Source organism: Rhinoderma darwinii, chromosome 11 (assembly GCF_050947455.1).
Source record: "Rhinoderma darwinii isolate aRhiDar2 chromosome 11, aRhiDar2.hap1, whole genome shotgun sequence".
NCBI lineage: Eukaryota > Metazoa > Chordata > Amphibia > Anura > Rhinodermatidae > Rhinoderma > Rhinoderma darwinii.
Genome location: NC_134697.1, coordinates 28,699,230 through 28,723,453, shown reverse-complemented (window position 1 = coordinate 28,723,453; position 24,224 = coordinate 28,699,230). Strand labels below are relative to the sequence as shown.

At 39.8% G+C, this 24,224-nt stretch overlaps 1 protein-coding gene across 1 annotated transcript in view; it reads right to left on the bottom strand.

Annotated features, from left to right (window-relative positions):
• ADGRA1 (adhesion G protein-coupled receptor A1) overlaps positions 1-24,224 on the bottom strand; it is a 534,808-nt gene that overhangs the window by 385,193 nt on the left and 125,391 nt on the right. The window contains exon 7 of the mRNA XM_075843229.1: positions 13,757-13,970. Coding sequence (XP_075699344.1) covers positions 13,757-13,970 — 214 coding nt within the window. The remainder of the gene's footprint in view (positions 1-13,756; positions 13,971-24,224) is intronic.

Here is a 24,224-nt window from a genome sequence, read left to right as displayed (position 1 = left end):
CAGGCTGGTAGCAGGTAACCAGACAGCCACTGATAGCAGGTAACCGGACACAGGTTGGTAGCAGGTAACCAGACACAGCCACTGATAGCAGGTAACCGGACACAGGATGGTAGCAGGTAACCAGACACAGCCACTGATAGCAGGTAACCGGACACAGACTGGTAGCAGGTAACCGGACACAACCACTGAGAGCAGGTAACTGGACACAGGCTGGTTACAGGTAACCAGAAACAGGCTGGTAGCAGGTAACTGGACACGGCCACTGTTAACAGGTAACCGGACACAGACTGGTAGCAGGTAACCGGACACAGCCACTGATAGCAGGTAACCGGACACAGCCACTGATAGCAGGTAACCGGACACAGACTGGTAGCAGGTAACCGGACACAGCCACTGATAGCAGGTAACCGGACACAGCCACTGATAGCAGGTAACCAGACACAGACTGGTAGCAGGTAACCAGACACAGCCACTGATAGCAGGTAACCGGACACAGACTGGTAGCAGGTAACCGGACACAGCCACTGATAGCAGGTAACCGGACACAGGCTGGTAGCAGGTAACCAGACAGCCACTGATAGCAGGTAACCGGACACAGGTTGGTAGCAGGTAACCAGACACAGCCACTGATAGCAGGTAAACGGACACAGGATGGTAGCAGGTAACCAGACACAGCCACTGATAGCAGGTAACCGGACACAGACTGGTAGCAGGTAACCGGACACAACCACTGAGAGCAGGTAACCGGGACACAGGCTGGTAGCAGGTAACCAGACACAGCCACTGATAGCAGGTAACTGGACACAGGCTGGTTACAGGTAACCAGAAACAGGCTGGTAGCAGGTAACTGGACACGGCCACTGATAACAGGTAACCGGACACAGACTGGTAGCAGGTAACCGGACACAGCCACTGATAGCAGGTAACCGGACACAGCCACTGATAGCAGGTAACCGGACACAGACTGGTAGCAGGTAACCGGACACAGCCACTGATAGCAGGTAACCGGACACAGCCACTGATAGCAGTTAACCGGACACAGGCTGGTAGCAGGTAACCGGACAAAGCCATTAATAGCAGGTAACCGAACACAGGCTGGTAGCAGGTAACCGGACACAGCCACTGATAGCAGGTAACCGGACACAGACGGGTAGTGGGTAGCTGGATACAACCAAATAGAAGGTTTTCAAGGTGCGGACTTGTATCAGGATGCCTACGACAAATGTGGCCGTGAGCTGAAGGAGAGGAAGAATGGAGACACAGGCGGCCACACAGCAGAGGAACCAGGCCGCTGGCGGAGCAGTTTTTATAATTTAACCCCGACTCTGTCGGACAACGTATGCTTCAAGGAAAGAATATCTCTGTAGAGTCTGATGGAGATTGTGCAATTCTATACCAGCTCCATGCCACTGTGCATGAACCCTTAAAAAAGACTGGGTAAACAAGAGAGTACTGTAGACACATGGGGTCTTGAATAAAACGACCCACAGGTGTGGAAGTAACTATGGGGTCCTGTAACAAAACTTGGAAGGGTTCAATACTTAAAGAGAACCTTTCACCTGCCCATACATGTGCGGCTGAGTGCAGCATGTAATGGGGAGAGATGTACAAACTCTGGGCACTTGAAATTTTTTCCTATCTTCCACCGTTATTTAGATATCGTTGCTGTTATTTTTGGCGCCCGATATTTAAATAACTCGCCGGAACTGTCAATGGGGCATGTAATTGGCAAGGGGCATGTTACTATGGCTGTGACACTGTCCAAAAAAAGTAAAAAAATGTTAATACAATTTTTTCAAATGTTAGGAAATAAATAACTACCATATTTTTCGGACTATAAGATGCACCTGACCATAAGACGGACCCAGGTTTTAGACAACAGAAAATAGGAAAAAAATTATTTGTTAAAAATCTGAGAGAAGTTTTTTTTCACCCACAGCGCTACATGAGAGGTCTGTACTTCCGGGTTCTGTGTCCGGCTTATTTGTTCCGCAGCTCCATAGAGATCAATACATAGCTGCTCGCGGATGCGCAGAAGAATCCCATTCATCTCTACGAAGCTACCGGACACAGAACGCAGAAGTCAAAGCTTGTCATGTAGCGCTCTGGTTGAGTTTCGGACCCCGTTCTCCTTATCGCGACTCCCAGTGATCACTCATCTATCCTGTGGATAGGGGATACATGTGTTTTATGGCACAACCCCCTTAAACCTCCACGAATAGCGAAATTGCTGTTCCTCGCCATTAGAGCAGAATGTCAGCTGCTGAGACCTGCAGTGTATGGAGCGGGCTCAGCGCGTGAGCCCGCTCCATACATAACCCCCCCCCCCCCTGATCCATGAACATCATGGGTCGGGAAGGGGTTAAGTAATGAAGCGGTCAGGGGGCCCTTGACTGCGGACTATAAGACGCAGGGACTTTTTAGCAAGATTAAATCTTGCTAAAAACTGCGTCTTATAGTCCGAAAAATACGGTAAGTTAAAAAAAAAAACTTTTCCCATTTTCAGAAAATAGAATTTAAGCAATAAAGTAATTAAAAGACAAAACTGAGATTATCCCAGAGCTCTTATTCATAGCGCAGCGTCTAGAGGGAGATCCTAAGGAGGAGGCACTGGAAGAAACGACCAGGAGAATAAGGGCACATTCACACGTGGCGGAATTGCTGTGGAATTCCGCTGCCGACAGTCCACAGTGGAATTCTCCAGCGGCCGTTTTTTACATTTTTTTTCAATACATTTTTAGGCAAGTTAGTTCAGACGTTGTGGAAAACTCCGCTGCGGACGATAGGCCGCGGTGCAGAATTTTCCCTCCGCAGCATACACTGGCTGTTGCGGAGAAGAAGTGGAATTTCACTGTGGATTTCAGCCTTTGCAATGCAAAAACTGAAATCTGTGGCAAGTCCGCTGTGATATCTGCAACGTCTGAATTACCTGTCAAATATGCAAATGTTGGTGCAGACTCGTTGCGTAATTGCCCCAAATCTGCACCAACATTTGCAGCAGGAAAACTCTGCCACGTCTGAACGTGCCCTAAAATTCAAGCAAGTATGGACTGACACACAAGCTCACATTTATCATTTTTTTTTATGTTTTGTTTTTTGTCCACTAAAGGATTGGTAATATTAAAATTTTATACGAATATGATGAAAAAGTTGTATGCAAACCAAAATGGTACCAATAAAAACTACAGCTCACCCCATAAAAAACGAGCCCTCGCCATGCTTCATCGACAGAAAAACATGGCTCTTGGAATGCAACGATAGTGAAACAAACATGAAAAAACAAAAATTTACGGTGTCTCACAGGGCTTAAGTGCTCTTCATTCCCCTTCATCACTTTCTCCTGCAAGTCACTTTTGAGGCTTCTTTAAGCCCTAGTTCACACAGAGGCTTTTTGCAGGCAGAAAAAATATGCCTCAAAATCCTCTACCTCCTATTGAAATCAATGGGGCGCAATTTGGGCCGTTCTTTTGGAGCTGATTCCGATGCAGTGGAGAACTGACCCTATTGATGTAGTTAGGTCCTCCTCAACTGCGAGGACCGCATTGCATTGATAGTTACTACTATGTAAATAAGAATGTTTCCATTCACTAAAACCAAGCAGAGATCTTGAAAATGGTGAAGAATTGAAAAAGAGTAGACCAAAAAGTTGCATAGCTTTTCACTAGGCGGTGACAAGACTGGACCCCAATAAGTTAATCCTGTGGTAGTACATTACATTCCGAGATGATGTAGAATGGAAATAGGACGGCTGAGGAGTAGTCAATTTCCCACCCGACCACAAATTGCAGCTTTGTCTATCTCACCCTGAAGCCAACATGAATTTGAGGGGATATATTATCAATCTCTATTTTTCTAAAAAAACAATTTCCTGTTAATCAAAAATAAAATGAGAAAAGCTTCATTCTGTTTCTGCCGCGGAGTTAGAAAATAGCACAAATCTGCTGGGAGTGTCTGCGCTAAGGATTAATGAAACAAATCTCATTTTATTCTTTTTTATTTTCTTTTTCAGTTGTGGAGGAATAAGCTGCTGAGTTCATGATCATGCATAATCATTTACATGACGGGCGGAGGGAACTTTCACCCTCTGCAACGGGTTTTATTTCATAAAATTTGTGTTGAATATACGATCTGTTATAGATATTTACTAAAATACACAGATGTAGCAGAGACAAATTAGTCATTTAAAATCTTATTCCCCTACACAAAAATTACTACTACTCGCTCTTTGCACATTATCACCTTTTATTTCTACCTATCAAGCATGTTTTCTCCCAACTTAGTCCAGGACTGAGAGCGATCTTCCATAACGGTTTCTAGATTTATAGGTGTAGCCTCCCTGTTCTGTTCTCTTCATGGGTGGAGCCTTTTTGCCGGCTTTGTTCATGGGTGGAGCTTCTCTGCTATGTTCTGTTCATGGGTGGAGCTTCCCTGCCTTGTTCTTTCCCAGGCCCCATATTGAATTATTGTGTGTGACTATGCCAGTAAGGTCCATTGGGAGACTAGAATTAATGGTTACTAAGACAGAAAGTGATGTCATTTGATAGATGCAGACAGGATTTCATAATTTGGAGCAGAAAGGGGCATCCCACAGGAAAATGACTTTAATCATGTGACATGGCATGTTATATCTGTTACATCAGTTATATGTTGTTTTGTCCCAAATAAAGAAGCCTAACCATTTGATTTAAAAGATTTAGCAGCAGACATCCCATCTGAACCTGACTTTGGAACACTTGCCACTAGAGTCCATAAATTTGGATTTTGATATGCCCTGTGTGGGTAATAATAAAAGTTACTATTACTGTCATTATAGGGACATTGTTATTGGCATTATGGGAGTTGCATGGCAGCATACCAGTTAAAACTTTATCTCTTTAACTCCCTTACTCTATAGAAGACCCTTAAAGAAGGAACCCCTGCAAAATGCCCTCACTGTGTGGGCGGTATAGGGGTTCTACTATAGGGCAATATATAATGTGTGGCCATCACTAGCCTAATTCTAGTACGTTAGTGGAGGTATTTAAAAAGAAATGAATATGAGTATACACACTGAGGTTGTATATTTTGTCCGAAAGGTGGACAACCCCATTGATTTTTACAGTATACCCGTCTCCTTTTGTAACTGAGGTCCATAAGTCTAGTATCCCTGTACTTTGATAAACTATAAATTGGGGATTTATTTTCTGGGATAGCACCACACGTAAACCCCTAACCCATTTGTTGCTAAAAATGTACCTGAATAATCATATTTCTTTTTACAATACACATGAACATTTGTATGGTGCACAATGGAAAATGTCAGAAAAGATCTTCGAGGGATATTATATTTTGTATGTATTTTTGAGCTAATATCCCATGGTGTATGTGGATCACAATCTTGTAAAACCCGGGATCAATAATACAGTGAGGAGTCCGCTGCTCTAACTAAATTATACAATGAGGTATACGGATGTAGCCATCTTTAACTTGACTCTGATAACTGTACATAGTGATTGAAACGGCACAACCAGTTATTAAACAATTCCTGCCTTTTGCTTAGTTGTCACTGACAACCATATTGTCCATCTAACATTTTCGTTTTTAAATCAAAACATATCCAAAATTCAGTGCTGATTATTTTGTTAATATATTTTTATAGTGGTCAGAGCTCTGTTTTTTTGATACATAGCTCCAAATCTCCTGTGTTGACATAAAGCGAACAATAACATTTTGGCAGCCTGCAACCAACACTAAAAAAAAGTTTCAGACCATACTGTCTATTCATTGAATGCAAAAACAAAACAGTATATATTAACCACTTACTGACAGGCCTGTGTGGGCCTTAATGACCTGCTACATTTTTTATTTTTGCATTTCACCAGCCATAACTTTTTCATTTTTTCATTGATGTGGCTGTATAAGCTCCTGTTTTATATGAGAGTGATTGTTTTTTTTTTGGCATTGTTTGGAGGTACAGATAGATGATATAATTTTTTGTACCGTTTGAATTTCACATTGAATAACCTGTTAAATTAATTGTACATATTATTGTGGTCACATGGATACCTAATGAGTTTAGGTTATTTGTTTTATACTAAATAATCAAGTTTTTTGTAATTTTTTTTCTTTTTGCGTACATTATTTTTATTTCTTAATAAAGTTTGTTAATACAACATTAACACGTTAAGGGACAATAATTTTAATTGTTTAATTAAACTTATACTGTAATAGCATACTAATATGTGCTAATACATTATGATCTGTGTCTTTAGGACACAGGCTCTTGCTAGGACAGTCCTGGGGTCTGTTCTAGGTTCCTTCCACCTGGGTGACCCGATCGAAGGGGGACAGCCTTTGACGTTCACTCCTGATCGCGGCGATCAATAGATTAGGAAGCCTGAGAACATGCGCTGTAGCATGTCTCCTTAATGATCGCCGTAAAAAGGCGTATTGATGGTCATTTAGGGGTTAAGCTCCCAGACTCCCACTAGTAGCAGTTGCAAGCAGCTAAAATTTTATCATTCAAGTTTATAGCTATGCAGGGGATTTGCAGCTCTATTAGAAAAACAGAGCTCTGACCACTATGAAGATATCTTAAGAGATTAATCACGACGGATTGTTGGCCCTAGAAGTTTAAAATCGTGGAAAATTTACTTTAAGCGTTTCAAATATACCTATAAACATGCTAGAATAGACTAAATACTGTTACAGTGAAGTATAATTTATCTTTGCAGAGCAAAAAGACAAAACACTCCCTAACCAGTACCAAATGTAAGGAATATAGTTTTTGTTGGCATTTGGTAGTAAATGCTAAATGTTTAATGTAACCTGAAACAGCCTCTTAAGTATCCGCACTCCACTCTTTGCCAAAGCTAATGTAAGGGAACCCGGGAAGGTGTAAGAAAAGAAGATTTCATTAGCAGAAAAATGTGTTTATACAGCATTAAACAATATTTCTTCTGCCACAAAAAGCAGATTTAACATAATATAGGCAGTTAACATTTTAGGAAGGAAAAGCACAGCAAAGTCTTCTTAAAACAGAAGATATTTACATGAAGCAATTCCAATTCCAATTCATGTAAAAAATAAATAAAAGTTTAATCTTTCTTTAAGAAGAGAAGACAAAAATACGGAGTTCATCGACAAATTTCTGACTAGAAATTATATATGGGCATTACGTAGGCCATACAAAAAGAAAAAAAAGACACAGGTCGAACTCTAAAATGTATCCCAAGAAGAGATAGGTATCTAAATGAAGTATGATAACAATCTGGGTCAACATTACATTGGATGGTGGCCTGTCTGTTACCTTTGGTTGCGCCACCCAAATCATATGTTGTACTAACGTACAATTTACCAATACCCATACCAAGCATCACTGGTTTAACGATATAACTGACTCTTTCTGTGCTTATTTTAATGATGACTGGGTTCAGAAGACAAATTTCAAGAAAAATTGAGGTCATTTTTTACAATTTTGGCATGGATGACAACCAATAGTGAGGCCCAGGTATCACCATGTTCTGGCTGGAGAGGCCTAAGTAGGAAAAGATTGAGAAGCTGAGGTCTAAGTATTACTGCTCTACAATCAATATTAAGATTCATGAGTCACAAGTTTCAGGTTCCATGCCATTTGATGTGTCCCTTTAGCCAGGGTTGGGGATGCTCCGCAGGGAAAATCTTAGACAAATCTGCAACATATAGGGCAGATATTTTTTCTGCCACAAGTGACTGAGGTTTCTGAAAAATTAGCATTGTACTATAATTTCTTGTGGTGGGATCACTATATATTGTAGAATAAGAAAATAATGAATAGTTAGTACTATTTTACACAGATAATATTCATTATTTTGTATCATAATCCTATCAAATCCTATCCCAATCATCCAGCAAAACAAACAATAATAGAGAAAAGGGTACTACGAGGATAGGCCATCAATGTTAGATTGGTGGGCGTCCAACCTCGCCAATCAACGCAATTAAGGATCCTTAGTGCTCCTGGGAGTGTCGGGTCCCCTACATTGTTTACACAGGCACAGTGACTCGTCTGTATGGTTGGCTGAGCCTGGGACTGCAGCTCCAATGGGACTGAATAGGACAAGCTGTTGTACCAGGTGACAGAGTGACCGGGTGACAGAATCTTGTTTGATCCATCCAGGCTTCCATAACCAGCATTGAATTTAGCCAATTCTTCGAGCATTTTCTTTTAGATAATACATCAAATAAATTATTTTGTTTTAAACTCTCGTGGTTTGTGGGAAGTGCCGAAAAAAATCCCAATTTTTCTCTTCTGCTGATAACATTAAGTTTATTTATATCATGTATAGATGGAGTTCTTCTACACTTGGGCCATGCAGATGTACGTCTCATGTGTGCACAACATCTAAACCAAACAATGACTCCCAACATACTAACTGGAAGTTTTATTGGATGGCTTTGTAGGTTATTGCTGGATTTTATTGCATTGTTCTTTGTCCTATAACTCGATAAATCATTTTGGGTGGGTGTATGAGAATATATAGAACATGTTAGGACCATGCAACATTTCTGTAAATATAGTCCGCATCCTACACAAACCTAAACTTTTTATCCGTATGCCCTTCTGTTTTTCTCTCCCAACCCGAGTCGTGCAGTTCTCTATATTGCTCTATTAAAAGAATATTGCTGCATATTTTTACACTGCAAGAGCTGCACATAGCCCGACCATAAGACGCACATCCAAGACACCAAATACACCGTAATACACGTAAAACACCAATGGGTTTATATAAACCACATATACCTTAAAATAGGATTCTCTGTCATGTAAATGAGAACTTATTAGTGGAGATAATCATGTCACTTCTGAACAACATTGGGCAGCAGCATGATTGGTATTTTTTTGTTGTTTTTGCTGCCTAGGGCGTCAGATACAATGACACCACCCCTGTGCCCAAATTATAAGTGGACAAAGTTCAGGGATGGATAGTAAATCTGACAAAATGTAGCCGGGTGCAATCAGGGAAGAGTGCCCCCCTAGATTTTTTTCACCCCACTACTCATAGATGGTGCACTTTTATGCAGTGACTAGACAATAAAACTTGTTGATAGCTCTGACAAAACTCCAATGGTTTATAATGATGACCAGACAACTCACTACTCTTTTGGGTTGTCCTGGCCGCAACTGTTGGATAGACTTGCTTCTTCATCCAATAGTCTATGTTATTTATATCTAATGGGTTCAACTCTATAGATTGTAACGGGCTGTTATATGATGATTTACTGTCTGCGATTTGTGATTGGCCATCCTTAAAATGCATGAAAACACAAAATAAAGTGTCTGGAGCTGGCCTATTGACTTTTATTGGAGAATTTTCGAGGCATGCTCTGTGACCTGTGCAGAAGTCATTGTGCAGGGATGGAGAGGAGGGGAGCTGTGTCCACCACCTATTGCCAATAGTGTGATCCTGCGTTATCCTGCCTGTGATGATAATGGGCTGACTGCTGAGAAGAGATCTCTACAGAGGGAGTGTCAGTCTCTTATGAGACTTATTGGCCAGGATGAAAACGACAAGGTTTTAGGATTTTTTAAATAGATAATAACAGAATTTTTTTTTAAAAAGACAAAATTCTTAAAAAAATGTATTTAACATAAAAACTTGATTTAAACAATAGGTAATTTTCTGGTGAGATACATTCCCTTTAAAGGTGTTGTTTCCTTTGGACAATCCCTACTTGTTTGAAGGGTCTCTTGACAATAAATCAGCTGATCACAAAGTGTCCCCCTGCTGACACCGCCAGCAATCAGCTGTTAATTGTGGGGAATCCGGTCAGTAAATGCTCAATTTCCCTGCAGCGCCACCACAGGGAAAATTAAGCATTACACAGTGTCCATTCAAATTAATGGGCTGTCTGTGTAATGAAGACCATGGCTGGTCCTACAGAACAAAACTTGCTCATTGTTACCACTCTCCACTCTGGCCAAGAGCACAAAGGACCCCTTTATTAACTTTTTATTTTTTTTGCTCCTGATTTACTTTATAAACAAACTATGTAACCTACAACATCAACTGAATACAGTCTAATTGTAAAGTCACCTTTGCACACTAATTTACAGTTAACATTAAGAATTAATCTACATATAAAGTTGAGTATCTTTGTAAATTCATTGCATTATTTATCTTGCATTGATCCCGAGTTGCAGCCTATATTCCAGGGCAGCATTTTCAGGCTTCAGAGCAGAAATCTCCCAGCCTTTCTGGCTTGCTCAGAGTATGCTCAGAGCTTGCTTTTGTAATTTGCGACAGCCTTACATCAAGCACTATACAGTATTTTGATGTTGGAAAAACTAAAAGTGTCATTGTATGATAGAAGCTCAGCTAAACTGTTAGGGGAGTGTCTGTCAACAATCTTGTCAACTGTTTTCAGTAGCGTAATTGTAATATGTGGTATAATACAGGCTGAAGATCAGGATCACTGCAATGTAATGTTCAGTACTTACAATGCAATTTATTTACAAAAAAAGGTTGTATGTACCATAGAGGCAGACCATGCAGCTTCTATAGGGCCCTGGAGAGAGGGGGCCAGACAAGGTTTTCTGCACCCCTTATTTAATTGGTGGTGAGAACTTGTGAACCCCCTTCTACAGGACCTACAAGCAAGGAGGTAGGGAATTAACCCAGGGATCATGGGAACGAGAAGGGCAAACTAGCACCAAGTCCTCCTATCCCAGGTGGTTAGCGATGTGCCAATGTTAACCAGCACCAAAAAGGAGCCCCATATTAATCTTTGCTAAGGGGCCCTCTCATCTCATTGTATGACCCTAATTTACAAAAAAAAACATCAACATTGTTTTGCAGATATTATCCATATATAAACGGTTCAGGTGAGAACACTTTCAGTAATGTAACATATCAACGCTACAAGTCATTTTATAATAAATGCATCCTGTAGAGTCCTTGCCCATTGTGTTTCTATGGTTGGGCGGGGAGAAAATCAAATGTTTTAATAACAAAATCTCACTCACAGGAAAAGAAACAAAACCTGAAATAACTAAATCTTGTAAAGAAACTGCTGACAGGGTTTATGTTGATTTTACAAAAATTTATCTTCATTGTTTTGCTACATAAACTGGAAACAATGGGATAAAAATGTACGGAAAGAACGGAACTTAAATGTATCAACTGCACAAACACATTCTTGGGAAAGGTGTATTTAGGCCTGGATAGTTTTCTTTACTTTTTGGCACACCATTACAACAAAAGTGAAACAATGCTAACCCCATATTGGCTAGCGCTGTCCTGGTTATATTTTTCGACAAGTGGTTTGACAATGATCCACAGCAATAAAAGACCCACATTTTTTTCTTTCTTTGGGCTACAAGAATAGTTTTTGCATTGTTTTTTTTTTGTGACGCATAGGTCTGTTTCATCATATCATATTTATAGTAATATAGGTTTTCTTTTTTGTTTTAATAGGGATACATTTTTAAAAAAGTTTAAAAAAATAATAATTTTTTCAATTTATATTACTATAATTTTTAATTTTACAAATTCACAGTAAAATAAAGTACTAAAATAGGTTCCCTGTTTTGTTTCGGTCGGTTTGACATGTAATTTGTCGGGGATAACTAGACTATGGATTCGGTTTTGGGTTAGTGATACATTTTTTCTTTTACTAATTTTTGTATATTCATTTATTTATTTATTTACATATAATGTTGCCCAAGAAGTAATAAAACACCTCTGCGGGACAGTCACTCTTTATATTTATATTTCCTTTTTTACTTTGCAGTTTTCCACTGTAACTGGGACATCCATACCGCTCATTGGGTGATGTGTATGGTGAAATCACCCGACCTGCCCCTTTTCGATTGCAGGATCAGGGGTTTTAAGCCATTGACCATGTGTTTGCGCTGTAGAATATTATCACAGAGGCACTGTAGCGAAGACGATTTTGTTGAAACCACACTCAAGCAGAGTGATTGAAAACGGAGTATTTACATGCGTGTTTGACATGGTGTTTACGGTGTGTCGCCTTTTTGCACCTTTACTACTCTATGGGAATATGCCTTTAAACATAAAGTGGGAATCCATTATCCATATTTTCATGCACACAACAGTATTACAGATCAGTGTGGTAATACAGAGCCCATAGCGTGTTATTCGCACATATTGTATCTCTGTGTGCCTTTGGGTTTATATGGAGGCACACTGATGTTTTTTTATTTACCATAGATTCCTTATAGAGCTGACAGAGAAAAAATTGTGCATGTTGCATCACATGGCATATTACTGAGGTATTCTGGCCTCTTTGATGCCTAAGGCCCCATTCACATAGAGTTTTTGCTATCCGCCAAGCGTATGCTTTTTTTTATAAAAACGTGGACCATTGAAAACATATACAAACATGTACGGCTGCGTTCACATCTGCATTAGGGCTCCGTTCCGACGTTCTGTCTGAGCTTTCTGTCGGAACGAAACCCTGACTGACACAAACGGAAACCATAGGTTTCCGTTTCCATCACCATTGGACAGATTCGGTGCAAATGGTTTCCATTTGTTTCCGTTGTGCAAGGGTTCCGTCATTTTGATGGAATACCGTAGTCGACTATGCTATTCATTCCGTCAAAACGACGGAACCCTTGCACAACGGAGACAAACGGAAACCATTTGCACCGGATCCATCACCGTTGAAATCAATGGTGATGGAAACGGAAACCTATGGTTTCCGTTTGTGTCAATCAGGGCTCAGTTCCAACGGAAAGCTCAGACGGAACGTCGGAACGGAGCCTGACGCAGATGTGAACGCAGCCTACCATTTTCTGTTTACGTCTAGTTTTTATAGCATGTACATTTAGCGTATACTCATACGTCGGTATACGTTTCTGTCCGTTTTTTACCTAAAAAAACATACGTTAGTTTTTTTAAAGTGAACACTTATAGGAAAAAAACAAAACAAAAATACTGATAGATTTACTGTATGTAAATGGATGCAAACCTATAGCATTATATTTGCATATGTTGTCCATTGAGATCAATGCTAAAAAAAAAATGTTATGTCACGTATACCTTTTTTTGAAGTACAGAATAGCGTAGCAGACTATGCTGTTCAGTACTTTCATAAAACAGTATCCCAACGTAAACCGTGACAAACATAGACCAAATGGATGCTATTTTGGTTTATGTTTGGCCCATTGTAGTCTATGTAAGTCAAGCTATATGTTTCAATACTTTTATTAGTGTTTAAAAACGTATACGTCCGGCGGATAGCACAAACGCGATGTGAAAGGGCCTAAGAGTCTGTAATATGAACCCTTATCTCTCAACAATCATAGAGACTTTGTGATGAATGACTATGATGAGGCAATGTGTATTTAATTTATGAGACCCATAAAGAGTGTGGGCATAGGAGGGGGCGAAAGAAGCAAGAAACTTTTTTTTATACACCCTTTGACCTCCTCCCTCTATTGGCTCCTGTGCAACTGAATGGAATTACTATAATTTGTCTTAGCCCAACTTACTTGATTTCCAATATATCTCTATATGGAGTTTGGAAAGAAAATTGGTGGTGTAGGAAATGGGATATTTTTCATAAGCAAAGTTAACCCTAATTAGACTACACCGGTATTATGAAGGACCCATTGGTGCCTTTAAATTTTTGAAGCTAAACACAACTCTAAAATAAACTCAGGAAACAGTTAAATAACAGCTTTAATGCATAATATTCTCTATCATCCTATAAGAAAAAGAAAACACCACAGAAATCGAGCATGTATAGAAGGAATGATCCTTATTACCGTGTTATCAAACAGCAGTCATGTATTACGCTTTCTTCCACAAAGATCCCATGGTCCTCATTACTTTCCACCCGTTGACCATCATGAAGCCAGTAAATATCACTGATGCCTGGCATGTAGGTGGCAGTGCAATGAAACGGAAGGCGATCTCCATGAAAAACAATCTGTTTCTGCGATGGGATTACTTGGAACATAGGTAATTCTAGAGGTTTATCTATATTTGGGGGAAAAAAAATATTCTTCAAGCAGCATTTATAGCAATTTATGATTCATTAGAATCCAATTGAGTCACTGTCCTCCTCCCTACCCCAGGTCTGTGTATGTTCAGCACTTTCCAGGTCTTATCAGCTCTTTCCGTACGAGGTCGCTGCCTCCCCAGTCACTGCTGTGCAGGCTTAATCGTGTTACGTCTGTTTATTTGTGACTACGGTGCGAGAAACAATGGCCGACCAACTTGTGATTTACACATAAGAAGAGCAGCGTGCAGTGACACGATTTTTGTGGTTGTGTCTGGTGCCGATATTCATCAAAGACTTTCTGACCAGTATGGAGAGAGTGTTTTGTCGTGAAGAAGTGTGTATGAATGGATAGAGAAGTTCAAGGAAGGTCACACAAGTGTCATCCATGAAGAAGGAGCTGGACACCCGTCCACGACTGATGATAACATTAATCGTGCACATGAAATGATTCTATTGGATAGACTATCACCTGTTTGGTCCCCTGAAAGAAGCGCTACGAGGACGAAGATTCACGTCTGATGAAGAGGTGAAGACAGCGGTGCATTCGTGGCTCACAGATCAGCCTAAAACTATTTTTAATGTGTGAATATGATAGCTTGTTGACAGACGGACAAAGTGTATTGCAAAGCAGGGAGATTGTGTCGAAAAATAATGTATTTGTCTTTTCTGAAAGTTGATTCAAATAAATTCTACAGCCAGTGCAGATAATTTTTTACTTACCCTCGTATCTATCTATCTATCTATCTATCTATCTATCTATCTATCTATCTATCTATCTATCTATCTATCTATCTATCTATCTATCTATCTATCTATCTATCTATCTATCTAATCTATCTATATGTCTGTCTATCTATCTATCTATCTATCTATCTATCTATCTATCTATCTATCTATCTATCTATCTATCTATCTATCTATCTATCTATCTATCTATCTATCTATCTATCTATCTATCTATCTATCTATCTATCTATCTATCTATCTATCTATCTATTTATCTATCTAATCTATCTATATGTCTGTCTGTCTGTCTGTCTGTCTGTCTGTCTGTCTGTCTGTCTGTCTGTCTATCTATCTATCTATCTATCTATCTATCTATCTATCTATCTATCTATCTATCTAATAAAATTAATTGTTTTCTACAATTATTCATGGCAAAATTACCATTAGGTTGCACTGGTTAAGTACATGTTCTATATACCACCAATACACGACTGAAGTGACTCTTTTAGAAATGTGAGGTCTGTTTGTAATATGTATATACCTTTTGTGTGTTGTATAATTTGTTCATTAATAATAAAAAAATATTGTTCCTTTTAATATAACATTGGTATCTCACATTGCGGGAAAGAGACGTTAGGCCTCACAGCTTCTTTCACCTTGTGAACTTTTTAAGAATGCTCCATTTTGTTATTTGACTAAACTTACATAAATTTTCTGAAACTATTTTCCAGAGGAGACCATTAAATCCCTCAAGGATGATGTCATAAATAGATTATAAGAAATGTATATAGAAATTTCCAAAACATCTGCTTTTAATTCTGCTATTTTATATGGGATTTGTGACATTAATTCAAAACCATCTTCTCGTGATAATCTCCCCAGCATGCTGTTCAGAGCTGAAAATTCCTGTCGCCTAGATAGAGGGAAGAACTTTCCATGAACATAAAGAAGTTCACAGTTTATTGTTTTTCAGTATAAGCCCCTTTCTGTTATTTATATTAAAACAGCATGATTTTTCTAAAGCTTGGAGTATATTGTAAGTGATAATAAACAGCTTTTGAATGTGTAAATAGAACGACTAACAACTAGTGGCCCTGGGGGCTACCTGTTGCACTCCAATGTGATACACCTCAATCCTTTGTCTCATTGTATGAGTTGTTTTTTATTTCTCTCTTTTTTTTCTTTTTTGCATGGTGTACAGAAAGTGGACTGCTAAAATATGATTGTGTTTTTATATTCTGACTGCGTATAAAGACAATGGGAGACATAAATGAGTTTACTACACACAACAGGCAGCCATTAGATGAACTTCTGTCAATTTATATTTCCACTATTCTTAGACAGTAGGTAAAGATTTTCTGTGCAAATAACACTTACAGGTCTTAAAGGACCAGTGTCACGAAAAAAAATTTTTTTACATCAGTTTGATTTTAGTGTTTTATTAAAAACTTTTATATTTATTTGTGTGTTTGTGTTTTACTTTTTTGAACTTTTTCTTCCCTATGGGGGCTGCCATTTTTTTTTCCATTTCTGTATGTGTCGATTAACGACACATACAGACATGGAATACGGCACATACAGTCCCATAGTGAATGTGAACGGGGCCCGTTCCATCCACTATGCTGTACGCCGTCTGTGTGGGAACGGCGCATGCGCCGCTCCCACACAGTCCAAGTTGAACTGTGCGACGTCCGGCGCCATTTTCCTGTGGACCGGAAGTCGCGGCCGGACAGTAAGATTACTACTTCCGGTCGCGGCTTCCGGACATGTGCACTTGGAGCGGGAGGTAGCAGACGGAGCGGACGGACCGGAGGGAGCGGCGGCGGCAGGAGCAGGTAAGTTATTTCTGTGTATGTAAGTGTTTTACTGTGTGTTTACTAGTGTATGTAAACCTACTACACTGTGTGTTAGCTCAAAAAATGGCGACACACAGTGTAGGAGGTTTGACCGTTCAATCCCCTCGTTTCTCCCGGCACTAGCCAGGATAAAGGAGGGGGGATTCTGAGAGCTCACTAGTGCGAGTACGTTTTCTCAAATTTTGCAGCATAAAGCAATGTGGTTGCTTTACCACATGCAATGCTGCAATTTTGGGAATTGCTCCATCTAGTGACCAGCACTGGGAAATATTATAAATTAGAATCTAATTTATAATATTTCCTGACTCGTGAAAAAAATTAAAAAAATTAGAACAATGTTTAATCACCTATACACTAATTGTTTAACTAAAAAAAAAAAAAATTTTTTTCTACCGTCACATTCCCTTTAAGGAGTACCTCCACCTTGCCCGTCATGGGAGGGAGACAGCTACCTCATGGTGAAGTGTGTTACTGCTGATCACACAAGCATGGCCTCCATGCCCGTGCAATCAGAAGTGGGACAACAGCTATAATTCAGAGCTGCTGTCCCACTCTAACGGTGGAGATCCGAGAATCACTTGTATGCCACGATCAAAGTTGATCACACCATATAAGTGCTGAGACAAAGGAGTAAAGAGCCAGTCACAGTGCCCGTAGAATTACACAAAAAGAAGAGGAAAGACAAATGCTACTAGAGTTGCACAACCAAAATAATTTAAGTTACTTTATTACAATATACATGAAAAAGTACAAACAATGAGCACAGCAGAACTCAAAACAAAGAAAAGAGAGCACATGTCCCTGGTCTTAATAAATGCTAAATGGACCCCCACTATTGCCCTATTAGGAATTTAAACAGGAGAAATGTCACTTAAAAGAAAGGACACCCGGAAAAATCTGCATTTGAATGACTGAAAATGCAACGTCAAATATAGAATGCAAAAACAATGCAAATAAATAATGACAGCATGCAAGATAGGAAAAGATGCGATTACCACACCATGCCGGTGGAATTAAAGGTTCTGTGAGGGCAAGAGTGGGGCTGAGACCCATAGTGCCTGGAGAATTGACTATCACTGGGCCAGCAGGGGGTGGTGCGAACTCACCTTTTCACCAAGGGATTTGACTTGGAGCTACTCCGGGGAGTGGAGTCTAAGGGAACCCCTGGTCTTCACCCTTTAACCCCTGTACAGGGATGTGGACTTTGCTGCATGGGAACCACAGGTCGCTGCTGCCAGAGTAGTCTCCCTTGGTGGTTGCTGACATGATAGATTTTGGGTGGTCTGGTAAGTCAAAAAGTCAAGGCACGTGGCAGAGCTTTGTAACGTATAATGTAGCAAATGGTCAGGGCAGCCGGCAGGCACGGATGTCTATGGTACAGGCAAAGGTCAAAACACGAGAAGTCAATAGATGACATAGTAAGAACACAAGGAACACTGGAGGAACCAAATTACTCTGGTAAAGAATCCAGAGAGCCAGGGCTTTGTATATCAGGTACAGATGAGAATTTAAATAATGGCACACTGGCCCTTTAAGAAACCAAGGGCAATAAGACCCAGTGTGGCATGTCAGCAGAGAGAGCGGCCGCCAGACGTCGAGGAGGAAGAAGGAGAGGATCGTGGATGTCGGGGACAGATAAGAACACGTCGGCGGGGAGCAAAGAAAATCTGTGTCTATACCTTATATAGGCAGACATCTCAGGGGTAATTGAAGGTTCTCATGGCTGTCTGGCCGTGTTTCCTGTTGTAAGAGCATAACGTGCTTAGGTATGTTCTAAAACTGATTGTGTATTTATTTGTACACAGGATAATTTACTGATACATAGATGTATACTAGTATATTACAGTTGAAATAGATCATAATACAAAAATAAAAAAGAAACAAAACTAACATTAAAAAATATATCAGAGAAAAAACATGCAAACAAAGTTTTGCAATAAATACAATGCTTTTAAGGGGTTGTCTAGTTTAGAAAACCCATTTTCATATACCCTGTTAGGGATTTAGTAGAGTGAGGTCCCCTGTTCAGGATCCTCATGTCTTGGCCAGAGTGAAGAGCGGTTACGAAGAGCTTTTCCCGATTTGTAGGTCCTGTCTTGCAATTCACAGCCAAACCATTGATTTATTTGGACATTGTGTAATACTGTATTTCACCTGTGGTGGTGGCGCTGCTGGTTAATCAGCTCATTGTCAAGGAACACTTGTAACCATAAAGCAGACAACCCCTTTGAAAAAATAAAGTCCCAGCAGACTAACTAACCAACATATTTGGTATCATCAAAATTGTAATAGCCTGTACAACAAAATTATATCTTTCATGATGATCAGGCATAAATAAATAAAATAAATTTTCTGCAATTCCCCGAAATTGAAAAAAAAAATTAAACACTAAGATACATGTACACCACAAACTGGTACCTGAAGAAAGTTAAACTTGTCCTACAAAACATTATATCCTCACAAAGCTACCATGACCTGAAAATAAAAAAGCAATAGCTGTCGGAATGCCAAGAGGCAAAATTGAAACAAATTGTTTTCTTGATGTCAAAATTTGTTGGGACCTCAAGAAGTTAAACCAACTAAAAATGATTTAACTGCAATAGGATACAATGTTGTCACATAACATAACATATAGCAACCTGCTGTAGTCAGAGAGACGTGTCACATCCATTTGCCAATAGTGGGTGAGGGGTGGAAGGTGACTTTGACAGAACGATATAGTATGTTTATGGGATAATATGAAGCAGATGGTCCCACTGCTGTGGTAGCAATAATGATATCAACGTGGTTACATATGAGAGATGTCACCATCTATTCCTAGCTTAATTACTACTGGCCCTTCTCTATCAAGCCCTCAGGGCCACTTTACTGTTCATGTGTGGTCTAGATACAAGCTGCATTGTGGTCCAGCAACCATTACGTCTATGTCCAGCTCAGGCAAATATACTTTCTCTATTGTCTGTATGCAATAGGTGACCCTGGTTAGACTAGTCTAATAAACTAGAGAAATAAATAAATCAGAATTATTTATTTTATTTTATTTTTTGTGCATAGTGCAGCTCTATGAAGAGACCACACGCACGCACTAGTCAACAGGATGAGAATTGGAGAATATTGCACATCCATGGGCTCTGCTGAGGGAACATCTAACAATAACATTTACTGCGGTTAGATTCATTGCACAGGAAGCAGCGGCTCCTATTCAGGTCACATTACAAGCATTAAATAATTCTTCCTAAAAATACAGGAAGCCATTAGCGACAATTATAATCCATAACCTCATGCCAGTTTTCCCTTCTGGCGCATTATTGTCTTAATTATGAGGCAGTATAAGCTCAATATGAGGCAACATTAAACTAAAGCACGCTGCTTCACAAATCATCTTTTTTACTTATGGAGTCTTGTTCCAGTTTCCATATTATCACTACAGTATCCAACTAGTTCAAAACAATAACTTTTTTTGGATTCACTGTTATGAAGTTATTGAAAGAAAATGTTTTTTTTTATATTACAAAGGTCTAAATTTTCTATTTGCCCAATTAGGGCACGTGGACGTTATAGAGGGTAGACCGCCGCTTAGGACCCGCTCTATGAGCTAAAACAGAAAACCGCTAACAAGCAGTGGGCCTCTCTCTAGTGAATCGGTTTTGCCTTTATATTACTTCAGGGGTCGTATGTCTTACTATGTTTCCTAGAGGAAATGAGTAGCCGACAGAATTTTCCACCTTAGCTGTTTGAGGTCCCGTCGTAAACAACTTTCAGATTTTAATTTTCGTTTTTTCCTCCCCACCTTCCAAAAGCCATAACTTTTAATTTTTTCGTCTATATAGTCCTATGAGTGCTTGATTTTTGTGGGACGAGTTGTAGTTTTCCATAGCGCCATTTATTGTGCCATATAATGTACTAAGAAACAGTAAAAAAATAATTTGTGGGGTAGAAAATGAAAAAAAACAGCAATTCCTCCATTGTTTATTGCACTTCGTTTTTTACGGAATTCATTGTGCAATTAAAACAACATGTTAACTTTATTCTGCGGGTCAATACTATTATGGTGATACCAAATATATATAGTTTTTTCTGTATTTTACTACTTTTACAAGTAAAAACCGAAGTGTGAAAAATTAAATTTATTTTGTGTCGCCAAATTCTGAGAGCCATAACTTTTTTATTGCTCCGTCGATTAAGTGGTATGTGGGCTTATGTTTTGCGGGATAAGCTGTAGTTTTTAATTATATCATTTTGGGGTACATTTAACAGTTTGATCACTTTTTATTCAATTTTTTGTGGGAGATTAGGTGACCAAAAAATAGCGATTCTGGCGTTTACATTTTTTCTTTTTACGGTGTAGACCGTGCAAGTTAAATAATATAATAATAAGATATATTGTAATAGTTCAGACTTTTACGGATGCGGCGATACCAATTATGTTTATTTATTTCTTTTTTTACTATGCTCTAGGGGGAAATGGGAAAAGGGGGTTTTTTGAACTTTTAATTTTTTTATATTTTTTTACATAAAAAGAAAACTTTATTTGACTAATTTTTACTTTTTTTATTAGTCCCCCAAGGGGACTTCAACCATCGATCGTTGGATCGCTTGCACGGTATACTGCAATACTAATGTATTGCAGTGTATCGTCTTTCTGACAGGCTTCTATTAAGCCCTGCCGGAGGCAGGGCTTAGTAGGAGCATAAAAATGGCGGACCTGGGGGCCTTCATTAGGCCCCCAGGCAGCCATAGCAACCATCGCCATGCCGCGATTGCATTGCGGGGGGCGCAATGAGCTGCTAGAGGGGGTCGCCCCATCTTTCTAACTATTTAAATGCCGCGGTCGCTATTGACCATGGCATTTAATGGGTTAAACTAGCGGGATCGCGGTCGATCGTGCTCGTTACAGTTAAGTGTCAGCTGTAACATACAGCTGACACCCGCATCGTATGGAGCGTGTTCACTCTGTGAGCCCGTTCCATACCTTCCCTACCCGGCTATAACGTATGGATACATCAAATGTCAGGAAGGGGTAAATATTCATATATTCCCTGCAGAACCTATCTTTAAAGTGGTCCATACGGATGACACTTCACCAGGGTATGGTGGCCAAACGCGGCCCGCAGAGGTGACAATGCGATTGTCGTGGTCTGGTTATGTATCACCTGTATGGGGAATGGGTTAGGGTTGGGGTCTCTGCTAGTTTGGGGCTCCCTGACGTAAATATTTTTTTTAATAATAACCGTACATGTCTGAGGAGAATTTAAGATTTCCTGTAGCTGGCCTGATACACTGAGAACTACACAAAGTAAGTCATAGCAGTGCCCAGCAAAACTCATGGGCCGCGGCTACCGTGGTACCCAAAATAATCAGATCATTTCAAGCCTTACTATTGGACAAAATTTTACCATTTACATAAAGATATTAGGGCTTGTCCACACGTAGTGGAATTGCTGCATATTTTCCGTCCAGAATTGCAGATAGAAAATATCCAGCAGAATACAGTAGCAGCAAAGTAGGTGAAATTTAAAAAATATCATCCACGCGCTGTATAAAAATTCCAACCCGAAGTTGACCTGCGGTGCGTATTTTTCAGACCGCAGCATGTCAATTCCTGCTGCGGAAAGAGGACTGAATAGCTGCGTTTTTCAGAGGAGATGTCACCATCTCCCAGCATTGAGAGAGACACAGCAAAATACGCACCATTTTCTGCAGTAAAAAATGCAGGAAATGGTGCATTTTGCCGCAGCGGAAAGTCTGCTACTTTCAATGGAATTGCTGCAAACATTTTCTGCAGCAATTCCGTTACGTGTGGACAAGCCCTTGGGTAGAAACATTTTGCTTTTCTGTACTTACAGTGAAGGAAATAAGTATTTGATCCCTTGCTGATTTTGTAAGTTTGCCCACTGTCAAAGACATGAACAGTCTAGAATTTTTAGGCTAGGTTAATTTTACCAATGAGAGATAGATTATATTTAAAAAAAAAAACAGAAAATCACATTGTCAAAATTATATATATTTATTTGCATTGTGCACAGAGAAATAAGTATTTGATCCCTTTGGCAAACAAGACTTAATACTTGGTGGCAAAACCCTTGTTGGCAAGCACAGCAGTCAGACGTTTTTCGTAGTTGATGATGAGGTTTGCACACATTTTAGATGGAATTTTGGCCCACTCCTCTTTGCAGATCATCTGTAAATCATTAAGATTTCGAGGCTGTCGCTTGGCAACTCGGATCTTCAGCTCCCTCCATAAGTTTTCGATGGGATTAAGGTCTGGAGACTGGCTAGTCCACTCCATGACCTTAATGTGCTTCTTTTTGAGCCACTCCTTTGTTGCCTTGGCTGTATGTTTCGTGTCATTGTCATGCTGGAAGACCCAGCCACGAGCCATTTTTAATGTCCTGGTGGAGGGAAGGAGGTTGTCACTCAGGATTTGACGGTACATGGCTCCATCCATTCTCCCATTGATGCGGTGAAGTAGTCCTGTGCCCTTATCAGAGAAACACCCCCAAAACATAATGTTTCCACCTCCATGCTTGACAGTGAGGATGGTGTTCTTTGGGTCATAGTCAGCATTTCTCTTCCTCCAAACACGGCGAATTGGGTTAATGCCAAAGAGCTAAATTTTTGTCTCATCTGACCACAGCACCTTCTCCCAATCACTCTCAGAATCATCCAGACGTTCATTTGCAAACTTCAGACGGGCCTGTACATGTGCCTTCTTGAGCAGGGGTACCTTGCGGGCACTGCAGGATTTTAATCCATTACGGCGTAATGTGTTACCAATGGTTTTCTTGGTGACTGTGGTCCCAGCCGCCTTGAGATCATTAACAAGTTCCCCCCATGTAGTTTTCAGCTGAGCTCTCACCTTCCTCAGGATCAAGGATACCCCACGAGGTGAGATTTTGCATGGAGCCCCAGATCGATGTCGATTGACAGTCATTTTGTATGTCTTCCATTTTCTTACTATTGCACCAACAGTTGTCTCCTTCTCACCCAGCGTCTTACTTATGGTTTTGTAGCCCATTCCAGCCTTGTGCAGGTCTATGATCTTGTCCCTGACATCCTTAGAAAGCTCTTTGGTCTTGCCCATGTTGTAACTGGTCTGGAGGAGGCTGAACTCTTAATGGTTGGTAGGGGATCAAATACTTATTTCTCTGTGCACAATGCAAATAAATATATATAATTTTGACAATGTGATTTTCTGTTGTTTTTTTTATATAATCTATCTCTCACTGGTAAAATTAACCTAGCCTAAAAATTCTAGACTGTTCATGACTTTGACAGTGGGCAAACTTACAAAATTAGCAAGGGATCAAATACTTGTTTCCTTCACTGTATCTCCTACTGTCTTATTTCTCAGAGCTGCATTCATAATTCTACTGGTCTTCCCTAACTTCTTAGCTGAGCTGGAATAATGTCATACAGGTGCATTGCATTCTGACAGATTTATATTATTTTTCTACATCATTTTACTGAACCTATGATGTCAAGGCTACACCTCACAGAATAAAAATCTGAAAAAACAGCATTGGAAAGAGACTGAACCAGCAGGAGTTGATGGCAAATGTGAGGTCAAAAGCCTACTCAATGAATCTCTGGATGAGAATGGCTATAACGCATGCAAATGTGAGTCAATGCAAAATAAGTAAAGCA